Source organism: Lethenteron reissneri, chromosome 20 (genome assembly GCF_015708825.2).
Source record: "Lethenteron reissneri isolate LAM-NWPU_2019-01 chromosome 20, ASM1570882v1, whole genome shotgun sequence".
NCBI lineage: Eukaryota > Metazoa > Chordata > Hyperoartia > Petromyzontiformes > Petromyzontidae > Lethenteron > Lethenteron reissneri.
In genome coordinates, this window is record NC_083798.1 from 6,169,338 (window position 1) to 6,185,746 (window position 16,409).

The window sequence follows — 16,409 nt, forward strand, 5'->3', positions numbered from 1 at the left end:
CAGCAGCGACGTCGAGCATCAAAGTGGAACGGGAGATGGAAAGTGCCAAAATAAGTGGATCGCGGAGAGGCGCATGCAACGGGAACCACCGGGGTCGCCGTGGATTTAGAAGCGATTGAGCTCAATGGGCCCCAACCCCCAGTGAACAGAATTCAACTAACAAAACCACCACGTTGGTAAGTGCGTGGTTTCTGAACGAGAAGGTAAGTCGGGGGAGGGCACAGAACGGGGCTCAGACATTACTCGCCAACTGACCACCGCCGCCTGGAATCTAACCCAGACGGGCCGACTTCACGGCGCAGTGAGTTAAACCGCCACTGCGCCACCGGCTCCAGCAGCAGCAGCAGTGGCGCTACGTCTCGAGGTTAATCGGTGAAACGAGACGGCGTGAGAGAGAGAGCGTGCAAACAAAACAAGAGGCATTGCGCCCTTCTCGCATCTCCACCAGGGCCGACAGCCCGCGCGTTACGCGATCTGCGGACACCTCGCGGAACGAGCGGGGAAGCGATTGGCAGCACGCGACTCTTGCCCCCCCCCCCCAGCGCTCCCCCCCCGCCCCCGAGGATGGGGGGGGGGGGCTGTGCTGCGGATGGGAGCGGAGGGCAGAGTTCGAATATTCGCTCGTTCACGACCGAATCTCTCTCTCTGACAAGAACATCTGGCGCTGTTTCCCGACACGGCAGAGGCGCGCGTTAATGCCCGTCACTCGCGCGCCCCCGTCACTCCTCGCGGACGTGGGGAGGTTTCAGCAGCGGCCTGTGTGTGTCCCTATCAGAAAGTACGCGTGTGTGGGTGTGCGTGTGTGTGCGTGTGTGAGCGTGTGTGAGCGTGTGTGTGTGTGCGTGCGTGCGTGTGTGAGCTTGCGTGCGTATGTGAGCGTGCGTGTGTGTGTGTGCGTGTGTGAGCGTGCGTGTGTGTGCGTGCGTGTGTGCGTGTGTGTGTGCGTGTGTGTGTGTGTGGGGAGTGGTAGTGTAGCGGTTAGCGCGCTGCGCTATGAACCTGGCGACCCCGGTTCGATTCCCGCTCACGGCTAACACCAGTGACGATTATCTGAACCGGTCCTGGGCCTCCCCTAGGTTGACTCAGCCTCAGATGAGTACCTGGTGCGGTGTGTAAACATTGCCACTAGGGAGACAAAGGCGGTCGGGCGTGGTGCTGGCCACCCACCCCCTCGTGTACCGTTCCGGCCTTCATAGGTGCTCGCTAACAGCACTTGCCCCTACAGTCTGTTAAGGCTATACGGGGGATCTTTATCTTTGTGTGTGTGCGTGTGTGTGTGAGCGCTATGAACCCGGCGACCCGAGTTCTATTCCAGCTCACGGCCGACAACCAGTGACGATAATCTCAACCGGTCCTGCGACTTAGCCTCAGATGCTTACCTGGTGCGGTGTGTGAACATCGCCACTTGGGAGACAAAGGCGGCCGGGCGTGTGCCGTGCCAATCTGTGTATGCAATCGCTAAACAGCACTTGCCACTAATATTCGTTAAGGCTATACGGGTGATGTTTGTGCTTGTGTGTATGTCCGTATATATATTTTTTATAAGTGTGTGTGCATGTGTATCATCGTGTGTGTGTGTAGACGTGTGTGTGTGTAGATGTGTGTGTAGATGTGTGTGTGTAGATGTGTGTGTGTGTAGATGTGTGTGTGTGTAGATGTGTCTGTGTGTAGATGTGTGTGTAGATGTAGATGTGTGTGTAGATGTAGATGTGTGCGTGGATGTATGTGTGTGTGTAGATGTATGTGTGTGTAAATGTGTGTGTGTGTAGATGTGGGTGTGTGTGTTGTTCATCTCTCTCACCCTCCCTTCGCCACCACCTCCCCTCCCTCCCCGCTCCCCAATCCCCCCTCTATCCCCAACTCTCCGCCTTACTCCCCCCGATGAAGCAGCCCAAGGCACAGTCCTGGCCTTGCCAAACAACACACACACACACAACGATGTCGATCTCCCGTTGAGCCTTTAACAGACTGATGGGGCATTTGCTGCAAGCGGGGCAGCAGCACCCATGAAGGCCGCCACGGCGCGCGCAGGGGTCGCCGGTGTGGCATGAGCACCACGCCCAGTCGCTTTTGTCGCCCCGGTGATGATTTGTAGACCTCGCACTAGGTGCTAGTTTTAAGGCTGAGTCGACCTAGGGGAAACCCAGCACCGGTTCAGATAATCGTCACTGGTGTTGGCCGTGAGCAGGAATCTAACCCGGGTCGTCGGGCTCGTAGCGCAGCGCGCTAACCACTGCGCCACCGCTCACCATACATACACACACACACGAGCGCGTAGTGACACACACACACACGGAAGCACCAACTTCATCCGCGATTGGCCACTAAGTGGCGGTGGCGTCGCTCCTGCTGCGCCCCGTGCCACGCTAGGTGCGCTCTGAAGAAGCGTGCCAGAGAGGCGGAAGCGTTGCGGGGCAGACCCAGATGTCATCGATTTACGCACACGGCAAACGGCACTCACGTGCACGCGCGCGCACATCGCCTTGTCGCGCGCAGGTGAACAATAACCCGCAAAAGCTCACCTTCTCCCGGGACCTCTCATCCCGATCATACATTTAGTCTGGTGGAATACATTTGTCGTGCGCGCGCGTGCGTTCATGTGCAAGAAACGCACGCATGTGTGTGTGTGTGCATATGTGCACACGCATGCGTGCACGCGCGTATGCGTCGGTTGCGTGCGTGTTGCCTAACGCCCGAGCGTTCTCTGTAGGATGCAGAGACATCTCGTCGGGGGTGCGGGATAATCGTGATGGTGATCGCTGCGCGCGCAGGTAGCTTGCCAGTGCGCGCGCTCCTCCTCTACCTCCTCCTACCCCCCCCGCCGCCGCCCCCCACCCCCCCCCGCGGGTCCGAGGAGTAGAAAGCAGGTCTGCGAGTTTTTGGCGCGAGCGGCAGATGGGCACGCGCGCGCCCAGGGGATCGCGAGCGCGAGAGCGTGAGAGGGAGAGGGAGCGAGCGAGGGAGGGAGGGAGATGCGGGGGAGAGGCAGAGAGGGAGGGAGGGAGGGAGAGAGGGCGCGTGCGCGCATCCGAACACGAGCCCGCGCGCGACACGAATAATTATAAACAAGTGCGTAGATTGGGAGAGATATACATGTGGGGAGGGGTGGGGAGGGGTGGGGAGAAGGGGGGGGGGGCGAGTGTGGTGGCATGGAATGGGGGGGGGAGTGATGGAAATGCACAGATAGATGTCCGTGTGTGTGCGTGTGTGTTACAGAGAGAATGGGATGAAGTGTGTGTACGTGTGTAGAAGACAAGAATTTGAGAGGATGACGGGAGGGAGGTCCTCGTAAAGGTGTGCATGTGAATGGGAGCGAGAGAGAAAGGGGCGGAGTGGTGTGGGGGTCAGGGAGGGGGGGGGGCACGCAAACGTGTGCGTTCGTGCGTCAGTCACGTGCCCCGCACGCGTCAGCTCTTGACGTCAGCCCCATATGGCACGCGCCGTGGCATGAGCGGCGTTGGCATCGCTGTAGTTGGTGCCAGTTTGTGGGGTGGGGGGGGGGAGATGGGGGTGGAGGAGAAGGGGTAGGGCTGGATTGGAGGGTGGGAGGGAGGGAGGGAGCGGGAGAGAGTGGGAGCCGCGTAAGAGGAGGGGGAGAGAGAGGGAGAGGAAGGGTGGCGGAGGAGCGGTGCTCACGTACGGGAAGAGCTGACACGGGAGCTCCCTCCTCCGAGCTCTCGCGCCGCTCCGGGTTCGGCGGCGCCATTCGCAGACGGAACACGGAGACGCGCGGAGACACGCGGCCCGAGCAAAGTATGAGCGCGCTCTGAGCCAAGCAACTTGGGTAAGAAGGGGGCTCCGCTGCCCGGACGCGGACAACGCGCTCCGATGCGGGCACCGCGAGCTGCTGTCGTTCATTCGCGTAGAATTCATCATGCGCCGCCAATGCAATTGCGTGTGCGTAAAAAACGTGCACGTCGCGCTAATTGTTCGGGCGCGTGGCGCGCGTCGGCGTCTTAGACCTCAAAGGCGACCTCCGCCGCGCAGTCCCAACTCGACGAATGGAGAAGGCACCGTCCCGCGATCCATGTGTGATCCGAGGCTTCGTCTTCTTCTTCTTCATCATAAACGCGGCCGACGCGTCTTAATGCAGCGGGGGCGTTCGACCAAGTCCCCGTGTCCCCTGCTTGTCGAGGAGACCAGGCGACCAGTCGCCCCCACACCGCCCCCCCTCCCCCGAACGCGTGACTGTGACTCCGCGCGTCGCCGTGTGTCTCTCTCTCCTCCCGTCCAGGGTTCTGAAAGTGCCTTCCTTCATCCTGCAAGGCGGCTCACGTGAGACGGGACCGTCAACGTGGCGTCGTCTGCACAGAGAATTGGGGTCCAATCCAGGTTTGTTTTTCAATAAGCGATTCCGTGTGCGGTTCTGCCAAATAATGTTTTTTTTCTTTTCGCACCCGAACACTTTCCGCACAAATTAGTCGACTAATTAATTGTTCGTCACGCGGGGAAGGTGCGAGGGACGGAGGGAGGGAGGAGGGAGGGGGGGGGTGAGGTTATTCGTGATTTGTTACACGCGCCCGTAGCCTCGTCGACAAATATCAAATCCCCTCATTGGAGGTGAACGTCCAATGTTGAGAAATGTTGACAAAATAGCCCCTTGCTGTGAAATTTGCCTGCGTAAAATATTAAAGCGCCGTGACCAGAATCAGGCCGGTATCACGATCATCCTCAGCATTTTTGTTGTTGTCGTGATGTTTATTTTTATTATATGTGATCGTGCAGTCACAGAGATGGATTCTGTTGTGTATCGTCACTTATCGCACGTACTTGACTTTCGCCGTTACTGCTGTAATTGTTGTATTCACATCGACAATTACGATATCGCAGTTTTAAAGCTGAAGAAACGGTGCGAATAAAAATGAAACAGCGCGAGTGAAAATATCAAAATAATTATTTTAATTCCGGAAAGAATGAAAGAAAAATACAATAATTGTATCGACGTTTCGGCTCCGCTTCCTGACTCAGACAACGTAACCAACCCGCACTGAGCGTTTTCTTGACACCAAAGCACCAAGGCACCAACTCCACACACGCGCCGCGCCACGCCGTGTGTGTTGAGTTGGAACCTTGGTCCTCGCTTCGCCTAAACCAAGAGTGGTTCGCGAACCGCTCGCGGAACCATTCGAGTTCGCGCGCTCCTCCTCCTCCTCCTTTTCTTCTTATTTCATTTTTTTTACGAGTCCCGTAAACACGCCCCCCCCCCTCCGCGGCCGCCCGGTGCTCTCTCGCCCGGGCTGCGGTCCAGCCTGCAGCCCAAGGTATTCCCCACGCTGGCTGTTTTATTAGAAGAAATGAATATGCACCTGATGCCCGGCTATTAGCACGCTTGCGTGCGGGTGCCCCGCAGAGAGAGAGAGAGAGGGAGTGAGGAGCGGGCGCGCCTCTGCATACGCTCGGCGCGATTAAGAACCCCGATCCACGCCGAGCGGCCGTGCGCCAGCCACATCGCTGGACGCGAGCCGCAGCGGACGAGAGGACATGGGGGTCGGTGCTCGTGTCCGAGTATGTTATGTTGTCGTTGTCGTTGTTATTGGCTGGGTAGGGAGTGGGATTTATTTGAAATAAATAAGGAACATTTTTGCGCGCTGTACTCGCGGTGTAAGTGTAGATCAGGGAACGAAGCGGGGGTTTTGGTTTGTTTGTGTTGTTGTTGTTGTTGACGTTGACGTTAGAGCGAAAATTAATCACGCTCGCGTGTACGGATCTCGTTAATAGGGCGAGTGTGGGGCGTGCGCGCGCGCGCGAGTGTGACACATGGCCACGCAACCGGCCCGCGTGATCTGGACCGGCTGTGTCTCTCTGGGGGAAAGTCGCCTCGCGACGTACAACCTCCCGTGCGTGCGTCGCATTTTCAGGACTCGACGACGCTTGCGAAAACGACGCTCTAGTTTGCGCGCTTTAACAAACAAAACAAAGGTCACAAAATCCTTCCTCGTCGCCTCCTCCTCTTCCTCGAGCGTCGAGCGGCGCGTGTTGAGTCGCCGGCGCTCGGTCTGGCCGCCAGCGACTTGCGCCGCGCCCCATCGCGGCGATTGGAGGCGCTCTTTAATGTTTAATAACCCCTCTTTATTTGCATAATATGTCGTCTATCCTTAGGGTGAGAGCAAATTGAGTACATATTCTGTTGCGCGCTCCGAAATTTAATTACGACATTGTTAAGCGCTATCTAATGCGGCTTCTATTTAGAGCTGTACTTTGGTGTGAGTGTTGGGGGGGAGGGAGGGGGGGGGGGGAGCCAGGACTCCGATAGGGGATGGATGGGGGGGGGGGGGTATGACAACCGGCACTTGCGCATCAGGTAGGGCCTGACGCTGCGCTAAATCTACGCCGGAGAGCCGAGGTGGTGCTCCCGGACGCATTTTTCCAAAGCGTTGCGATACGTGTCTATATATATGTGTGTGTGTGCACACGTTTGAGTGTGTGTATGTGGGGAGCGGTGGTGTAGCGGTTTGCGCGTTGCGCTACGAACCTGGCGACCCGAGTTCGATTCCCGCTCACGGCCAACACCAATGACGATTATCTGAACCGGTACTGGGCCTCCCCTAGGTCGACTCAGCCTCAAATGCTTACCTGGTGAGGTGTGTAAACATCGCCACTGGAGAGACAAAGGCGGCCGGGCGTGTGCCGTGCCAATCTGTGTATGCAATCGCTAAACAGCACTTTCCACAACAGTCTGTTAAGGCTATACGGGGGATCTTTGTCTTTGTTTGTTCTATATGCGGGGAGCGGTGGTGTTGCTTTTAGCACACTGCGATCCAAACTCCTGCGACCCGAGTTAGATTCCCGCTCGCGGCCAACACCATTGACGATTATGTGAACCGGTCCTGAGTCTACCCTAGGTCGACTCAGCCTCAAATGAGTACCTGGTGCGTGTGTAAACATCGCATCTCGGGAGACAAAGGCGGCCGGGCGTGGTGCTGGCCACCCACCCGCACGTGTTCAGTTCGGGCTTACATAGGTGCTCGCGAATAGCTCTTGCCCCTAAAGTCTGATAAGGCTATACGGGGGATCTATGTGTGTGTATATATACACGTGGGGAGCGGTACTGCCGTGGTGAGCACACTACAATACGGCAAACATCCAGTTTGGTTCCCGCTCACGACCGATCGCAGTGGCGAATGTTTGGTCCTCAGGTTGACCCCCGGCGTGGTGTGAATAAAACATCAGCACTGGCCTGAACAAAGGCGGCCGGGCGTGGTGGTGTTGGCCCACCCACCGCCGTGCCTGCCCTCGGAGGTGCTCGCTAACAGCACTTTGCTCCAATGGCCGTTTGAAGCTATACGGGGGACCTTTGTCTTTGCGTCTACGTTGTGTACGTGGAGAGCAGCGGCGCAGCAGCCGCTTGCGCGCTGCGCTACGGACCCGGCGGTACAAGTTCACTTCCCGGCCAAGGTCGACTCAGCCTCAAATGTGTACCCGGTGCGGCGTGTAAACATCGCCACTGGGGAGACAAAGGCGGCTGGGCGTGGTGCTGACCACCCACCGTTGCCGGCCTGTTATAGGTGCCCGCGAACAGCAAATACGGGGGGGGGGGGAATTTTCATGCTTGTACACGCGTATGCGTCCGTCCGTTGTATCATTGGAAATTCCACGTCTCGGAATGGTTTTCGAATATGTCGATATTAATCTACCTGGGCAAAGAACGAACTGCTCGCTCCCTCGGGGTGAGAAGGGACAGCGCCAACCACAGGGTGTTTAAACACGAGGGATGGGGGGGGGGGCGTAGAGTCGAGTGAGGGTCGCACGCCGTGCAATTGCTGCCCGCTGATTTCAAGGCCGCACAAAGCTACGCGGCGATTCCCCCCCCCCCCCCCCCCCACGGAGGGCGGTCGGCTAAGCGGCGGTTCGATCCCCCGCATCTCCATGTCGAGAGTCGATAGATATCGAGGTTTTGATCGAAGCGCGACGCCTGCAGCGCGCAGTGGACATGTCCAGTGGAGTCGCGGTGTGTTCCGGTATCTTGGGTTTAAAAAAGAAACCGCGGGTCAATGCGGTACAAGCAATGTCAGAGTCCGGCAAAAAATTGCGCTCCAAATTAGCGTCCGTGCATGTGAGTGGCGGTCATGGTAATGGGCATGTTGGTCCAGATGTCTTGTGACGCCCGTTTAATTCTGTAAAATTTAATATTTTTGCAAGTTAGGTTTTTTTTGTAACAAAAAGGAATATATGTCAGGTGTCAATTAATTCGGGGTTACAAGACATCTGGACCACGCTGTACACCAATGAGAGTGGATGACGATGATGATGTCTTATTATCGTGAACGCTACATCATGTCCCTGCTCTTGAGTCGTGAGACGTTGCCCAGTCGAATCGGGGTTTCGAGTCAGAGTCGGTATGTCCGGTGTTAGTGCGCAGTCGCAATGTCTCTCTCTACCACCACCACCACCGCCACCACGACCACCACCACTCTCATCATCATCATCTTCAATCTCACCCGCACCACCACTCTCATCATCATTATCATCATCCCCACGATCACCACCACTGTCATAACCATCATCTCCAGTCTCACCAGAACCACCACCACCATCATCATTCTCGTTACCATCATCAACATCGTTATCCTAATAAGTGCAATTATGAGTATCTCCATTCTCACCAACACCACCACTTTCACCATTATCATCACATCAATTATTCTAATTACCTTCAATCTCACTCGCACCACCACCGCCATCATTACCAGCATCAACATCGTCATCCTAATAAGTGCAAATTACAATTACCATAATTTACATTTTCACCATCACCTTCCACCAGAATCACCACCACCACCACCACAATCACCGCCACCACCAACCACTGCTCTGCCCCCCCTTCCCCGCTGCTGCGCTTAACACAACAACGTGGGTCAAATTTCGATTTAAAGCTTTCTGCAGGGATTCATCTTCTTGGTTCTTTCGGTAAAGTCACGTAGAAGGAAGAACAGGGCTGTCGGAAAGACAGCGTCTGAAAAGACGCTGTCTTTCCGACAGCCATATTCTTCACCTGAGGACGGCTGTTTGCGTTGTGACCGAAACGTCGTGAGAATTGTATTTTATTATGTTGTATTATTTATTATTTTATTATTTTCCTTCAACGTTGGTCAAGCCCCCCCGATTGAACCGAGCGCCAGTAGAACCCGATCCCGCGCGTGGCGTCATTCGCGCTCCCTCGTCAAGTCTCCAAATGCAGGCGCCCCCCCCCCCCCTCTGCTGCATCGCGGCTTTGCGTTAATCACGAAATGAGCGACGTCAATGGGCGACCGCGTAGGGGCGACGCGAAAAACCGCAGGGCGTTACTGGGCGAGGGAATACGAGCCGACACGCCACCACAATACAGAGTCTAGGCGCTCTCTTGTCAAGGCCATGCGTCACTTTAATTAACTTATCTGCTTATCTGCTTTCGCGTAACTACTGGACATCTGTGGAAAAAAAGAGCTTCATAGCTCATCGGATTCCTCCGGTATACATAACATGTTCAGATGTTTTATTTTCTTAAACGAGGGTTGAGTTCAAAGCGGAGGGACACTATCGCCGCCGTGTCGCCCTCCCTGTTGTTGTGTTGTTTGTTTTGTTTGTGTTAAATGTGGCTCCAACTGGAGACGTTGACTTTGTCACAGAGCGAGCTCAAAAGTTTGTTTTTCTGTGTGCCACGCCGGAATGCCCGCGTCGTCTCTCGCGGAGCTCGCGAGAGAATTGTAATTCACTCGCGAAAATAAACTAAAAACTGTTGGAGAAAAGCCGGCTTCCGGATCAACCAGGCCAGCCTCTACTGGGCAAAGGCCGCCTCCCCCCCCCCCGTTCCGTGTCGCTCGTGAAAGGTTTGTTTTGACCATACTTCACCACGCCGGTCAGTGCGTGTGCATGCAGGAGGGACCGGTCCAGGTTTCACTCAAACCACCAGTGTCAGCCACGCGAGCTCAGGTCGCTGCGACACCACCACTCCCATAATGCACCACATGCTCGAGACACACACACGGCAGCTCTCGTGTGCGGCATAGAGGCCGCGGCGTCTCGTAGCAATGCACGTGGTTCACTCCCTGATTGGTACACGCGGACGAGGCTTTCGTGATTATCCCCCCCCCCCCAACGTTGTAGTTTAGCGACGGTTAATTGTTTATTGCGTCGAATACTCGTTTTGAATTTCGATTTAAAGCTTTCGTGACTGCAGGGATTCATCTTCTTGGTTCTTTCGGTAAAGTCACGTAGAAGGGAAATGATAAAATAAAATTAAGAAATAAAATAAAAAAACATAATAAAATAATTCTCACGACATTTCGGCCACAACGCAAGCAGCCGTCCTCAGGTGAAGAACAGGTCTGTCGGAAAGACAGTGTGGCCGAAACGTCGTGAGAATAATTTTATTATGTTTTTTATTTATTTATCTTATTTTATTATTTCCCTTCTACGTGACTTTACCGAAAGAACCAAGTAGATACTCGTTTTGACTTCCACATTTGGTGCGTGGGGATCAATGCATCGTTCACGTTAACAGGGGGCGGGGGCCCTCTTACTCAGAGGAGGGCTCAAGTCAAGAAATTAATTGTCGCCAGCACGCCTTTTAATTAGCGACGCGAATGTGATGCCCAGCCCTTTGGTCGATCCACTTGCTGGATGAAGGCCTTCTCATGCCGTGTTGGCCATGCAGATTGTTTGACCATAACGCAAACACGCCAGTCGGTGTTTTCAAGGTACCGCCAAATAATTCAATGTACCCCACCCACCTTCTCTCTCTCTTTCTGCTCTGGAAATGGGCTATTGCCTGGAACGTTAGTTCGTAATACAAGTCTCTGTTTCTTTTGGGTTAGGCAAGGGTTGGTGGATCACGCAGAGATTCATAGAACTCTAAAAAAACTACGTGGTGTCCATTCGATGAGCTGCTATGTAGGCCAGGCGATGGCAATAAAAAAAACGTGGGATCGTGAACCTATCTGATCTCTTAGGGGTTTTCACTGGGTTCACACGAACCAACAACAATGAGTTTTGAGGCTCAGTGACGCTTTCCTGGATTAACACAGGACGTGGTTATTCGTGTTATCATTACTATTCTAATAAGCAGGTGGGATGCTATATATAATGAAAATAGATAACATCATCATCATGCACAGCTGCTTGAAGACCTTTCCACGCCTTTTCTCCCGAGCGCATATCCCATCAGTCCCTGCGACCCGTTTTGATGTTCCATCTCCACGAAGGTCGTATATGTGCGTGTGTCTGTGTGTATGTACGTGTGTCTGTGTGTGTGTCTGTATGTATGTGCGTGTGTCTGTGTGTATGTGTGTGTGCGTGTGTCTGTGTGTATGTGCGTGTGTCTGTGTGTATGTGCGTGTGTCTGTGTGTATGTGCGTGTGTCTGTGTGTATGTGCGTGTGTCTGTGTGTATGTGCGTCTGTCTGTGTGTATGCGCGTGTATCTGTGTGTGTCTCTGTGTATGTGCGTGTGTCTGTGTGTATGTGCGTGTATCTGTGTGTATGTATGTGTGTGTGTCTGTGTGTGTATGAGCGGCCAACTCCAGCGACGATTTTCTAAAGCGGTCATGGGCCTCCCCGAGGTCGACTCAGCCTCAAATGAGTACCTAGTGCGATGTGCCAGCATCACCACTCGGGATACAAAGGCGGCCGGGCGTGGTGTTGGCCACCCACCCCCTCGTGTGCCGTGCAGGCATTCATACGCGCTCAAAAATAGCACTTGCCCCCAAAATCTGTTCTGGGTATGTGGGGGACATTTGTCTTTGTATGGGAGCGGTGGAATAGCGATACGCCTCACTACGCTACGAAACTGCCCGCCTGAGTTCCACTCCCGGCTACGACTAACAGCGTTGGCGAGTGATATCTGAGCCAGCCCCTGGACGTTTGCGAGTTCGCCTTGAATGAGTAACCCGGTACCCCCACCACCGCCTCGTGCGCCGTGCACGCCTTGGTCGGTGCTTGCTAGCACCACTTGCACCAACCGTCTGATAATTTGGGTATGTATGTCTGTGTGTTGGTACGTGTGTGTGTGTGTGTGGGTGTAAATATCGCCACTGGGGAAGACACAGGCGGCCGGGCGTGGTGCTGGCCACCCCACCCCTTGTGTCTCGTTCCGGCCTTAATAGGTGCTCGCTAACATCACTTGGCCCAGAAGTATGTTAAGGCTATACGGGGGATCTGTGTCTTCATCATGCGTGTTAATGTGGTTATGTATTCGTGTGTATGTGGCATATGCGTGTGTGTGTATGCGTGTGTTTTGTCCGCGTGTGCACAGCGCTACAAGTCCGGCCACCTGGGTTGGATACCCAGCCCCACGTCTCAATTGCCATCATCATCATAACCACCATCATAATTATCACCACCACCATCACCAGCATTATCTTAAGTGCATGTGACCCGCCCGTGACCCGATCGCGACCCGTTCATCCGTGACCGCTCGCAGGAAACCACCACCACCACCACCATGTTCACGAAGCTCTACGCTGGAGCCGAGGCCATGAGCCAGCAGCTGCGAGCCGTGAGTCTGGCTCTCGCCACGGCCGACGAGGACGCCTGCGGCAGCAGCGACGGCGAGGCGCCTCCACACTCCTGCACCACCTCCTCGTCTTCCTCCTCGCATAGGCAGCTGGGGCTGCGCGACTCGCGACCGGACCTCCACGAGCCTACAAACATCGCGGCGGCCGCGGCGGCCGCTGCGGCAGCCGCGGCGGCGGCGGCTGCCGGGGTAGAGGCCACAGGACGCGGCGCAGGAGCGGGCGAAGGTCCAATCGACGACAACGACCTAGACGACCTAGACGACGAAGACATCGAGGACGAGGAGGAGATGGAGGAGGAGGAGGAGATGACGATGGAAGAGGAGGAGGAGGTTGAGCGCAAGGCGAGGCGGCGCGGCCCGCGCAAGAAGAAGCCGACCAAGGCGCGCGTGGAGCGCGTGCGTGTGCGCCGGATGAAGGCGAACGCGCGCGAGCGGAACCGCATGCACGGACTGAACGCGGCGCTCGACAACCTGCGCAAGGTGGTGCCCTGCTACTCCAAGACGCAGAAGCTGTCCAAGATCGAGACGCTGCGCCTCGCCAAGAACTACATCTGGGCGCTCTCGGAGATCCTGCGCTCCAACCAGAGCCCCGACCTGCTGAGCTTTGTGCAGACCCTCTGCAAAGGTTTGTCGCAGCCCACAGCCAACCTGGTGGCGGGCTGCCTGCAGCTCAACCCGCGCACTTTCCTGCCCGAGCAGAGCGTGGACTTTGCGCACGTGCCCTACGCGCCCGCCGCGCTCGCCTACGGCTACCCTCCGGCGGGACTGGGTGCCATGAGCCCTCCGTACAGTTCGGCGGCCGAGGGCCCGTACCTGTTGCAGGCGGGCAAGGCGCAAGCCTACTTCAGCAGCGCCATAGACCAGTACTTCGACACGGGCGTCTCGGAGTGCACGAGTCCGCCCTTCGAGGCGCCGGGCAGTCCGCCCCACCACTACGGCCTGAACGGGAACTTCGCCTTCAAGCACGAGGCCGCCACGGCAGCGGCTGCGGCGGCAGCGGCCGCGGCGGCAGCGGCGCACGCGTCCGTGCAGGCGGATTACGAGCGGGGAGGGTACGGGCACTTCGGGGTTCGGGGCTCCGGCTACCAGGGGGCGCACGGCGGCGGCGGCGGTGGTGGAGGAGGAGGAGGAGGGGGAGCAGCAGGAGGTGGGGGCGGTGGGGGCGGGGGAGCAGTGGGCCCCGCTGGCTGTAAGCAGGCGGGCCAGGGCACGGGTCCCGGCGCGGCGTATGAGCGGTACGGGCCGCAAGGAGAGCACTTCTGCGCTTACGAGGGCGTGCGTGCGAGGGCGACAGCGCGTCACGACCGCCTGCTGGTGGGTGCCGGGGCCGGAGACATCCACGCGATGTTCGGGGAGTATGACCACCATCACCATCCGCACGGCTGAGACGCACACGCGCGCGTGCGTGCGCAACGGCGCGGGGTGGAGGGCACTCCCAGCTCCGTGGTCATCGCTAGCTCCACGTTCTGTTCAGTGCTCGATTGGAGGCGCGAGTTTGTTTCGTCGGTGTGTTTCCTTCGTTCGGTGGCGATTTCCTCCCCCGTTGCTTCGCGGCCGTCGGTGGCTTAAGACGAAGCTGTGGGTCTCATCTGATTCCTCACCCCCCCCACCACCACTCCACTGCCCCCCTCCCTTCCCCACGGCACCCTCCCCCACCACCCCCTCCTCCTCACCGGTACGCGGTGAAAGATTGCAAAGGCGTCCGTGGTTTAATTTTGTACTGTATTTGTATGATTACGTTTTACTATTCTGTGTGGGGGGGGGGGGTCATGTATGGAAGCCATATAGTCGAGGAATTGCTGCACTGAATATACCAGCTGTTCAGTGGCATGTGGGGTTTGATCAGTCAGGGCCTTTATGAACTTGCTCAGCTCCCCTTCCTCCCATTCCTCACGACCCGGCCAGGGTCTTTGATCCGTCCGTGCGTCCACCCGTCCGTTTGGACGACAGCATCGCGGAGTCGCGGTCGAGTCGCGGTCAGCGCACCTCACGTTGGACCCCATCCACCTGAGCTCCATTCCCAGCGATGGGGGGGAGGGGGGTAAAATCCGTGTCGAGCCGCGACCCCACCCGACCAGCCTCCCATTCCATCCACAGAGCGGCGTGAATAAGCGTGGGTCAAACAACGCCCGTTCGTTGAGAGCGCTTCATCCAGCAGCGGATGGAGAAAGGCCAAATCCCGCTCAGCTTGATGTAAGAATTATGGACATCCTTTATTTATATCAACAAGTGCCAGAGTTGGATTTGCCGTTAGACCCCGTTTAGCTGTTACACTCCCATGGGATCGTTACATTTCGGAAAAACGAATTCGTCAGTGCTGTCTAGAAAACGTACCGGACGGACAGACGCAGTCGCACAAAGACACACAAAGGCACGCAAAGACAAAGCCTTGACAGGTTGTAGGGGCGAGTGCTGTTAACGAGCACCTCTGAAGGCCGGCATGGAACACGAGGGGGTGGGTGGCCGTCACCACGCCCTGCCGCCTTCATCTCATTAGACATTTGAGGCTGAGTCGACCTAGGAGAGACCCAGGACCTGTTGAGATAGTCTTCACCGGTGTTGGCCGTGAGCGAGAATCGAACCGCTTTCGCGACCACTCCCCACCTACAGTTATTGTAACCATGCACACACGGTCACGCAGACACAATAACACCGTCGCACGCGCACGCACGCACGCGGGCAGTCCCATGGGTACGAGTGGACAACAAGATTAAACTCAGCCGACATTTGCCGGCTCTTCCAGGCGACCTCCGTGCAATGCCAAGGTGGTGGAATTGTGTAACGAACGAGTGAACTCTGTTCTCCTGTAGGACGGGACCTCGATTACCACCGCCCCGCACGTGGGCATTCAAATTATCATCCAAGCGACGAGACGTTCATTCGTGAATTGTCTAACGAGGCGAGGGTACACTGAGATGGGCGTCTTGATTTATGTTGTTGTTGTTGTCGTTGTTTCGCGACGTCGACTCGGGTGACCGTAGTTGTCACTGGTTTTCACAAACGAGGTTTCGTGTTTGCCGTTTCTCCGATAGACACCGGACCCGCTCTCGTGAGCGATGACGTCACTCGGGTACTTTAGAGGTCTTTGACGTTCACGTGAGCCTTCACTTTAACCCCGCACTCCGTGGTCGCCATGCCTCCACGTAACTTACCGGCTACTGAATTAACAACCTCGGCGCAGATTACAACAACAACAACAACCACCACCACCACCATTGCATCAGAGGTCATCGATTCTTGAACAATTTGCATGACCCAACGTGTTATCGGCGTCCGGAGTCGCTCTGCCAACTCGAGGAACTGGCGTCGCGATTTTCCAGCCGATTGCCTCCGCGCAGGGATCCTTCCATGCGGCTCTAATCTCCTGCCACCGCCCGCAGGTCTCCGTGCGCCGATTATTGACAAATAATTCCCTTGGGAAAGAACTCCTTAATACTCGCGCGGCTCGACAGCGATAATTCCTTCCCGTGGGAGTTCGAGATCCGGTTATCGCGTTGGCCAATGTTCCCTTTCCACGAGAGATTTTTGGCGAATAAACACCCCCATCTGGCGCTTGCCCCCAACCACCAAATAATGGTGGCAAACCCCGCCAACAGTGCGAAGACGACCCGTGGAGTTTGCTCCGACGCGATTCGATGAATTACCACGATATCGGCAACGGGATTCCATTAAATAATATACGTGTTAGATATACGCATTACAGTAATTAATGTATTATGAATATAGCGGCATCTGGAGGTTGTAGAAGGATACCGTTGAACGCCACGAAATTAAAATTGAAATCCATCGATTTTTATAGGTGGCAAAAAATCGCGGGCTATAGGAACCGAATCCAATCTATTAATCGATGCATCGTTACACCACGCATCGCCATCGTTTAACACCGTTCAGGGGAAAATCGCTACTTCACGGGCCGTGAGT

The 16,409-nt window shown here is 56.0% G+C and overlaps 1 protein-coding gene across 2 annotated transcripts; it reads left to right on the forward strand.

Moving 5' to 3' along the window:
• Window positions 1-3,614: 3,614 nt before the first annotated feature.
• Window positions 3,615-16,058, forward strand: LOC133344644 (neurogenic differentiation factor 1-like). 2 transcript variants are annotated; one of them, XM_061554672.1, is made up of 3 exons: window positions 3,615-3,784; window positions 4,235-4,332; window positions 12,228-16,058. In XM_061554672.1, the coding sequence occupies exon 3, from the start codon at window positions 12,417-12,419 to the stop codon at window positions 13,872-13,874; it is 1,458 nt and encodes a 485-aa protein (XP_061410656.1). In that variant the 5' UTR covers window positions 3,615-3,784; window positions 4,235-4,332; window positions 12,228-12,416; the 3' UTR covers window positions 13,875-16,058. The 2 variants fall into 2 exon arrangements, with proteins under 2 accessions (XP_061410656.1, XP_061410657.1); XM_061554673.1 differs by having other exon boundaries at window positions 12,396-16,058.
• The last annotated feature ends 351 nt before the right edge of the window (window positions 16,059-16,409 follow it).